Genomic DNA, 9460 nt, shown 5'->3' with positions numbered 1-9460 from the left:
ACATTCATCAGCTATCACCTTTTAAAGAGAGATGGTCTGTATCTTATTTCTGCTGTGTATCTGTTGCTGTGTCCTGGATTTCTTACCCATTTAATTGTCACAGATACAGTGTGAGTAACCTGAGGCTCTGAACACTTCTGCTATCAGCTGGGCTTTGTTACGATAGGGAGATTCGGCTCCAACGAATGAGCTCTTTTCTAAAATTGGTCCCTCTCTAGGTGATGGTGTTTTTTCCATGGTGAAAGGGCAAAATGTTCACTACCTGCTTTTTGTGTTCTGTGATTTTGAGATGTTCAAAAGATTCCACTGGACATGATCAATCTAAGTCCACCAGGCTTGATACTTTATTTTGTTTTATTTATATTTCACTGCCCACCCCATTTGACTGAAAGAGCTGCCAAGGTAGCAGCCAATTGAAAGCTACAATCCTTTGCCTGCTTACTTTGGAATAAGGCCCATTGAACAAAGGAGGAGTTTTGTAGCATAGGATCAAGCCTCACATAAATGAACAGTTATTGGCTGGCTCTGCAGGGTAACCAGTCACAGCGAAGACATCCTTCAGGGTAGGAGGGCTGCCTTGGTCTAGCCCAGATGTAGGGAATCTTTGGCCCTCCAGATTTTGCAGAACTATAATGCCCATCATCCGTGGCCCTAGGTCACACTTGCTAGGGATTATGAGTGTTGTAGTTCAGCAACATTGAGGAGTGCCACAGTGGACCCAGCCCTGTCTTCCCCTTAAGAGGCATCAGTCAGAGCCTATTTTCTCTAGGTGCTGTGAGATGGTGGGATGTGCCCCAAAGTGCAGTAGTTGGCAGTTTGGGCTCACCATGTATGCAGAAAGTTGCATTTCTGATGTTCAAGAGCTGTACCTTATCCCTGAAAACACAGGATTCAAATTATGACACAGCTGTATTTGTGAGGAGGGCATTGGTGTTCATTCAGATTGCAAATGGGTAGCATGCAAAGCATGCTCCACCACTGAACTATAACTCTTCCCTTAAAAATGTTTCTAGTCCTCATGATTAACGACCAGAGTTGAAATAGGAAGCTGCCGAGTCAGGCCACTGGTCTATCTATTTTACACTTAACTGGCAGCAGCTCTCCAGGGTCTCAGATAAAAAGAAACCTTTCCTTATCTACCTTGCTGAGGACTAAAGTGAGCACCATCTGCATGCATGCCTATCTGTAAAGCTGCTTTTTCCCACGTCTTCATTTTCGCTGCTTAGGACTCAGTTAAAACAATTAATGATAAATAAATAACAAGACCGTTGCCGCTGGGCATGTACAGAGTGCGTTAAAGCTCCGCCCTCCCGCATGCGCACGGGAGTTGAACCGGCTTCCGCATGCGCAGTGAAGGCAGACTCGCTCCCTTGGGCGGGGCAAGGACGCTGACGCGTTACGCACGGCGGGTGTGGGGGCAGTCGCGCGCATGCGCAGCGCGGCTGGGCAAAGCTGCTGCTGCGGGAGCTGGCGCTGCCGGGGCCACGGGCGCCATGTCGGGTCGCTCGGTGCGGGCCGAGACCCGCAGCAGGGCCAAGGATGACATCAAAAAAGTTATGGCGGCCATCGAGCGCGTCCGCAAATGGTGAGGGGACGGGGCGGAGGGGCCGCGGGTGGGAGGGGCTTGGCGGCGGGTCAGCCAATCCTCGGCGGCCGCGGCCTTGGTGACAGTGGCCCAACCAACCGACGGCAGCCGTTTGGCGCGATGGGCGGGGCCTTCCTGTAGTGGCCAATCGCATTGTGCTTGCTGTAGAGGTGGGGTTGCGGGGAGAGATGTGCTTGGCGGCCAATCATAGTTCAGGGGCGGGTTATGCCTGGCTGCTAGGATTGGCGTGACGCTTGGCCAGTCGCTCCGCAAGGGATCTGGAGGGGCGGGGGACCCAGTTGTCATGGGGACTGGCTAGTCTACCTGCCGAGGACTGACCCAGTTTGCTGGAGAGACAAGCTCTCGCTTAGTTGGCGTATGCTGCTCAATTTGCACATGCGTTCCTTGCATATTTACATATTTTACGCTTTTTTCTGAGCTCTTTGCCTGCATGGTTTCTACAATCCTCCCAACAGCCTTGCGAAGCAGGTCAGGGGGAGGTGGAAAGAGTACTTAGGCATTTTGTTCCTTATCATTGCTTCAAATGGAACCTCCAGAGAAAGGGGCAATCTACCTTCATGCTCTGCTTTTCATGGAAGGCATCGGGCTGCTACTGCTGGGAGTTCATGCCGGGAGCTTTTCCCAGCCCTACTTGGAGATGCTGCCAGGGATTTGAATCCTGAGCTAAAGGCCACTGTTGCAGCTTTATCTGCGATTATGGGGGCAGCCAAAGAAAGGGCCTCATCTAATGACCTGAGACCTTCCTAGATGGCTGCTTTCTTACCAGGATGGTAGCCTGGATGGGCATACCTGGGTCCCACGCAGCAAAGCAGTTCTTACACTCCTACTTTGTGTTAAGTCGGTAGCATCAGGTTCCTTTTAGCCAAGGTATAACCCTGAGTGGGGCATGGGGACTGCTGTTTATCCCATTGCCTGAGCCTGCCAGAGAGAGAGAGAAAGAGCTCCATAAAGCAGAGACACTGAATCCTTTTAAATCCTCCTGTGGAAAACCTTCAGGTGCCAGTGGAGACCAGAGGCAAAAGATTGGGGTGCCCTCCTGACCTTTATTGAGTAGGCTACATTTTGGCCATGCCAAAGTCAATAGGTGCCTCTCTCAATCCAAGGCAAGTGAGAGGCATCGTCATAGTTCAAGGACACATTCCAGGCAGGTAGAAGTGCTCTGGGAGAGCATGGGCACAACCAGGAGCAAAGGTCGAGGGGCCAGATTTAGCACACAGGCTTGCGGTTCCCAACCCATGCTGCACAGTTTCTCCCCAGCCTCATTGTAGCCCCAGAAGGCGAAGACAATTGCCCAGTGGGAGACATGTGGGTGGTGATGTTCATCTTCTTCATTGTTGTGGTTGCACCTAATCTCTTTCATTATCCTGGCTCAGGGAGAAGAAATGGGTGACGGTGGGAGACACATCCCTTCGGATATTCAAGTGGGTGCCTGTTGCCGACAGCAAAGAGGTGAGGGGATGAGCACCAAGCCCTTCTGGGGAGTGAGAGAAGGAGGGCTGTCTTCCAACACTAAACAGGGGCTTGGAGGAGCCCCCTCTTTCCCCCTCCCCATTGTAGGCAGGAGGCAGAACCAGGTCTGGTGTTCGATGACGGCAATTTTGCCTAAGTGTTCATTTGATTGTCTTGCTTTGCCAAATGTCTTCACACCCTGCATTTGTTTGGCTCCAGTTTTCCATTCTACAAATACCATTTTGAATTTTATTCCTGCCTTCTTGGGTGCCCAGTTTTGTATATGCCACAAACATCATCATCATGATTACTATTATAATTCATTAATATCTCCCTTTCCCCCAAACAGGGACTCAAGGCGGCTTACACAAATTAAAATACATAAAATAAAATAAGTTTACAGCATATAAAATATAATCATTAAAAAGTAATTAAGCTCTAGTAGGATTAAAACAACGGGGGGAGGGGGACCAAATGATTGAAATACAGATAATAAAAACAGCACAGCACTGTTAAAGCCCTTTCCTTTAAAAAGCAATCGGTTTTGATAACGATTCCCTCCAAGATTGGAATGGGGAACCTGCGGCATTCCAAATGTTGCCATCTCCCATCACCCTTGGCTGCTGGGACTCCTAGTTGTTGGGCTCCAGCATCTGGATGCCACCCTCTCAGCCCTGCTTTAAGTCCGAGTACCAGACCCAGGGCAGAATCTTCTTTCACATTTGTACCCCCACAACCTCCAGGCTGATGAAGCACCACTAATGAGTATTGGGACAGCCTTTATGGTTTGTCCTGTCCCAGTGCTGGCAGGGGAAACTCACAGCCTTATTCTTCTCTCCCTTCAAGAAAGAGAAGTCCAAAACCTGCAGCACTCCTGCTTCCCGGGAGCAGAATGGCTTCCCAGCCGAAGGGGCGGCCAACTCTTCGCTCCTTCTGGAGTTCCAGGGTGAGTAGGCTGGGGAGCAAAGGGTTGCATTCTCTTGGGGGCAACTTTCTGGGGCCATGAGACAGTGGTGGGCAGGCCTAGAGACCAAAGTGGGTCGAGCAATTCATCTGATACTCCCCTTTGCCTGGTAGGATTTTAGTCATGCCGGAGTCAAAGGTTTCTACACACTCACACATCTCCATCCTCTCTCCAGGCAAGCCAAGAGGCCTTATCATGCTTCAAGGACACATTTCCAGCTAGGCATTAGCACTTGAGGAAGGCTTGTGAGGCAGGTGGCCTGGGAAACCTGGGATGGAAGTGGAGCTTAGTGAGGCTCTGGAGGGCTGGATGGAGAGGCTCAGAGTTCCGCATTTGGCCCTTATGTCCTTCTCTGCCTTTGACCTTGGCATGCCAGCCAAGCAGGAGACGTCGACCTGCTACAGTGACCTGTAAAACGTATGCCAGGAAGCAGAATTGCATCATTTCTCTGATTCTACATCATTGCGCCATCTCCCCCCCCCCATAGTTTTGCATAATCTACTCTGGTTTCAGCTGGCATTCTGGAAAGGGGCAGACACTGATTGCTCAACCAGCTCAGTGCCCCTCGCTTTTTGTTCTTGAGACTTTAGCCAGACCCTTCACGTCATAAGGGTTAGAAACATTGTGCTTGCTTTTTAAAATGAAAGGCTGAGGTTCTCAGGAAGCAAGATTCCACACCCAGCTGGTGGGTTTCAGTCCTGCCTTCTCGCAGAATTGCAGTTGGCCCGCTGCCCTGACCAGAAGACTTTCTCAGCTTCTTGCCATCTGTCTGTGTGGGTGTCGTCATCCGGTTTGAGGGTTGGACTTTTTAATTCAGAGAAAATGCGAGTAAGAAGCGACAGGATTGAAGTTTGTAAAATTCTGCATGGCTTGAAGAAAGTGGATGGAGAAAACATTTTCTCCTGCTATCATAACACTAGAACTCACGGACATCCAGTGAAGTAGAAGATTCAGGACAGATAAAAGGAAGGACTTCACACGAGTTAAACTATGGAACTCCCTCCCACTGGAGGCAGTGATGGCCACCAGTTTGAATGGCTTTAAAAGAGGATTAGGCAAATTTGTGGAGGGAAATAAGGCTTTCAGTGGCTACTAGCCATGATAACTATGTTCTGCCTCTACAGAGGCAGCAATGCTTCTGAATCCCAGTTGTTGTGAGAAGATGCTGGATGAGATGGGCCATTGGTCTGATCCAGCATCATCTCCTTATGTGTGCTGGCAGAGGGCCCCAGCTCAGTCTCCAGTGGGATCTCAGTGAGCTGCAGCATTTGAGTACCAGCCAATGGCTACTAGCCATGATGACTGTGCATTCAGAGGCAGCGATGCTTCTGAATATCAGTTGCTGGAAACAGCAGGAGAGGAAAGTGCTCAGGTCTTGCTTGCTGGTTTCTAACAGGCGTCAGACTGGCTATTGTGAGAAGAGCATGCGAGACATTGACCTGACCCAGCAGGGCTCTCTTCATTTCCTTAGGGTAGGGAAGCTTCCATCTGCCTACAGTGGGAAGCCCCAAGAGAAACCCATTCCAAACCAGGTGGCCTCTCAGGTGTGGGGAACGCAGACACAGGAGCCAGCAGTGCTGCTCCTGGCTCCAGCTCCTGAGGCAGCCTCTCCCTCCCCATGCATTTCAGATGAGAACAGCAACCAGAGCTCCCTCTCGGACACCTACCCACTCAAGGCGGACAGCAGCCTGGCCTCCAGCCCCAGCCCCCAGCAGAGTGAGTCCATGAGCCCCAGCCACGCCTCAGATTTCCGGGCTGACGACTCTCAGCCGCCCACGCTGGGGCAGGAGCCCTTGGAAGGTGAGTGGCTTAGCCCAAGGGGACTGCAGTGGGGCAGGGGAGGCCCATCGAGGGCGACCACTGCCCTGGAGGGGAAGGGGCAGATGGAGTGGGGCATCCCCTAACAGGCAGCTTCTACCTGGGAAAAGGAACATTTACTATCTTCGTCTGGTAATTCTATAGCCATTCCTTGAGAGGGATAGCCTGACCACCATATTCCATGCATTGGCAACCTTGAGACTGGACTATTGCAATGCACTCTATGTGAGGCTGCCCAGCCACTACCAAGCCAGGTTCAAGGTCCTAGTATTAATTTACAAAGCCCTGAACAACTTAGGTCCAGGGTACCTCAGGGATTGCCTTCTCTCCAAGGTTGATCATCAAGCGTCCTTGGGCATCCCCTAAGTTGATGGGGTTCATTTCCCAAGCTTATAGTGTCATCACCTCTGTCCTGTGGAACTCCCTGCCACTAGAGATTCTGTGGGCTCCTTCTGTGCTAGCTTTTTAACACTTGCTGAAAACACTTGTCAACTCCTGTTTCCAGAGCCTGCTCTTCCGCCCTCTGAAGTAGCCGATGAGCCTCCAACTCTCACGAAGGAAGAGCCAGTTCCACTGGAGGCTCAGGTAAGGATGGTGAGCCAGGCAGAGTTAATCACCTCTCTCTGGGATCTAGGGCTTGGGGCCTGAAGCATTCTAGATCCATGCCCCAGAAAACTGGTGTTGGTTCAAGGAAAAAACGAGTTATATAAAAAGAAGAATTCCTTAAATGCAAAGATCCAAGTTTGGGGCACATACTCTTTGGTGAGTGAACCCCAGCAGAAATATAAAATCACAAAACATGCAGCAGATAAAAGTGTGGAAATATAGGCTGTTAGACCTTTCAAATATGCCCTTGTGAGTTCCAAAATTTCCTTCTTCCCCCAGCATAGGATAAAGACCACATGCCTGATAAGCTAAAAAATAGTTTGCTTACAAGCTCTCCAAAGATCAGATTCATGTGCTTCAGAAAAGGTCGCACAGGCAGTAAAACTTAGCTGTTACAAAGTGGTGAAAGTTCTTAAATTATTGGTACAGGAAATCAGGAGTGGCTTGTGAGAGCCATGTGGCCTGAGCTCAGGTAGACTGAGGAGGAACAAAGGCTTAATTACCTGGTCCCTCCCAAAGTGAGCTAAGCCTGACAGGACAGCTTACTCTATGGTCTTAACCCCTTCATGCATTAATTTGACTTCAGCATGTTGCTTATATGAAGCTGGTTTCCCCCCATGGAGATTCTGGAAAGGGTTTCCATTTGGGGAGCACGGCTGCAGCCTTTCTACTAACTAACTGAATTTATAGCCCACTCTGACTCAAATGCTTAGAGAAAGTGACAGCAGTATGGTAGGTTTTCTTAATCCTCTGAATGAACCAGAGAATCTTAGAACCCTAGAGTTGGAAGGGACACCAAGGGTCATCTAGTCCAACCCTCTGCAGTGCAGGGGTCTCAGCTAAAGAACCCCTGACAGAAGGCCCCCTAACCTCTGCTTTAAAACCTCCCAGGAGAGTCCACCACCTTCCAAGGGAGTCTGTTCCGCTGTTGAATGGCCTTTACCCTCAGAAAGTTATTCCTATGGTTTATTAAGAATCTCCTCCTTTGCAATCAGTTGGCAGCCCTGTGCTAGAGAGAACAAATCAGAGCTAGGCTCGGTATGTAAAGCAGCCCCTTGTGTTCTTCTCCTGCAGGTGCCTGGCACAGAGGAGGATTCCGGCGCGCCTCCGCTCAAGCGATTTTGCACAGACCAGAATGCCACGTGCCAGGTGGCCTCTGAGAGCTAGCCAGCTCGCCCGCTTCTGCCGCATCCCAAAAGCCCCCCCGCCCCCAGGATGCCACTCTCTCAAAGTCGGCATCCTCTTCCGCCTCCGCTCCCCTCCAAGAATCAACTTGCTGTTCCCACGGCCCTTCCAGAGGCCGCCTTTCTCCCCCTACCACCCCTTGCAATATTTTCCCAATGCCCCTCGGGGCCAGCCGGCCACATCCTCCCAACCCACACGCCTAAAGGACAAGGCGTTGCCGGGGCTTCTCCTGTCCGCTTTTTAATTTGCCCTCTTTGTGGCTCCGGGGGGCGACCCCTTGGGAGGTTTCCGTAGGGAAAGAGGAGTTGTCAGCACTTAACGGGCAACCGCGAGGTCCACGCACCCCCTCTCCTCCTGCAGGGAGCGAACGACTCTCTTGTGAGGAGGGGCAGGGCCTGGCGGGGAGCCCAGCTGGGATACTGTGCAATAGTTGTGGGGTTAAGCCATTAGCACTGGAGCAAGCCAGGTCTCTGCCCACCAAGCAGTGGGCCCTCGCTGGAGGTGGGATATGTCTGAGGAAGCCAAGGCTGCCTTGGCTGGGGTCAAGTGGCCAGAAGGCACCCTCCCTTGCCAGCAGGGCTGGCCTGGCCTTGGGGGTCAAGGAGGCCGCCCTGGGCACCAAAGGGACCCTGCAGCCCTCATGGCAGGAGCAGCTGCCACCAACCCCCACGGCCCCTCCTGCCTCTGCAGACCTGTCCCCCTCCGTCGCGATCCGCATGCGGAATGGAGTTTGCGATCGAGGCCCTGCTGTGGCGCGGAGTGCCCAGCCACGCAGGGAAGCAAAGAGATATTTTAGCACTGAAGAGAATATTTTTAAAATTAAAACTATTTGAAGTAATCCCTCTCTGTGTGTGTCTGTGTGTGTTGGGAAGCGGCGGTGAGTGGCTTGGGCTTGGAGATCCTTTGCTAGATGGACCAGGCCCTGGCAGGTGGGGGAAAGGGGCAGTAGAAGAGTCCCAGCACAGCCATGGCCAACCTTGTGCCCTCCAGATGTTTTGGACTAAAAGTCCCAGGCAGCACAACCCTCACTGAGTCCTCAGCATTGGCTAATTAATCATCAGATTAAGACTACTCCACACCCAGCAGGGATGGGAGAACCTTTGGAACATTGCAATGTTCAGGGTTTTCTTCGTACAGCACATATTAAATGTGAAGCATTCTCCCTCAGGAGGCAGGGGTGGCCATCAACTTGAATGGCTTTAAAAGAGGATTAGACAAAATCATGGAGGAAGAGAGGGCTATTGATGGTTACTAGCCACAACTGCTATGCTCCTGGGGTGCCAGTTCCTGGGCCCCGAGCCTTTTGGGTCCCCTGAATATGTTTGGCTTGAGGGCTGGGCCCCTCAATGTCCAAAAAGCACAGAGGCAAAATGTGGAGCCAAACACAGCCCGTGGCCGGCTCCTCCTGCTGCTTCCACGGAGAGGAAGAAGAAGCCTTTTTTGGACTTATTTAAAGAAATATGAGTTTGATGAATTTGCGAGCGGGATTTGAAGTATGACCAACAGAAGGTATTAGAACTTACTGTAATATTGTTAAGACATAAGAGATGGAAGACGGTGCAGCAAAGGAGCTGAGAACAAAATCACCATGAAAAACGAGATGGGAAGTCGACAAAACTATAAACAAAATTATGTCTAGGAGTGTATATGTGGAAATTTTCTTGAAACTTAATTAAAATAAAACACAAAAAATCTGTAGAACAAGCCTAGTAAGACAACAGCAAAGAATGCTGGCAGCATAACATGTTCAGGAAAACCATAATACCGTTAGATGCCTGGGGGAAAGTTTTTTACCAGGAATTCACTTCATCTCAAGAAACAAATGCTTTCTC

The 9460-nt window shown here is 50.7% G+C and overlaps 1 protein-coding gene across 1 annotated transcript; it reads left to right on the top strand.

Annotated features, from left to right (window-relative positions):
- The first annotated feature begins 1478 nt into the window (after window positions 1–1478).
- On the top strand, window positions 1479–8466 carry BCL7B (BAF chromatin remodeling complex subunit BCL7B). Its single transcript, XM_083714869.1, has 6 exons — window positions 1479–1585; window positions 2980–3055; window positions 3902–4001; window positions 5649–5819; window positions 6343–6422; window positions 7518–8466. The coding sequence occupies exons 1-6, from the start codon at window positions 1494–1496 to the stop codon at window positions 7608–7610; spliced, it is 612 nt and encodes a 203-aa protein (XP_083570995.1). The 5' UTR covers window positions 1479–1493; the 3' UTR covers window positions 7611–8466.
- Window positions 8467–9460: the final 994 nt, after the last annotated feature.

Source organism: Podarcis gaigeae, assembly GCF_964106915.1.
Source record: "Podarcis gaigeae genome assembly, chromosome: 15".
NCBI lineage: Eukaryota > Metazoa > Chordata > Lepidosauria > Squamata > Lacertidae > Podarcis > Podarcis gaigeae.
Note: the sequence above shows the minus strand (reverse complement) of the source record. Positions and strands in the feature narration are given on the sequence as shown.

Bases quoted from the DNA above. Each gene is read 5' to 3' on its own strand.
- BCL7B (XM_083714869.1), top strand. From the start codon at position 1,494: ATGTCGGGTCGCTCGGTGCGGGCCGAGACCCGCAGCAGGGCCAAGGAT. The intron at 3,056-3,901 runs GTGAGGGGATGA...TCTCCCTTCAAG, and splicing joins CTGTTGCCGACAGCAAAGAG to AAAGAGAAGTCCAAAACCTG. The intron at 5,820-6,342 runs GTGAGTGGCTTA...TCCTGTTTCCAG, and splicing joins GGGGCAGGAGCCCTTGGAAG to AGCCTGCTCTTCCGCCCTCT.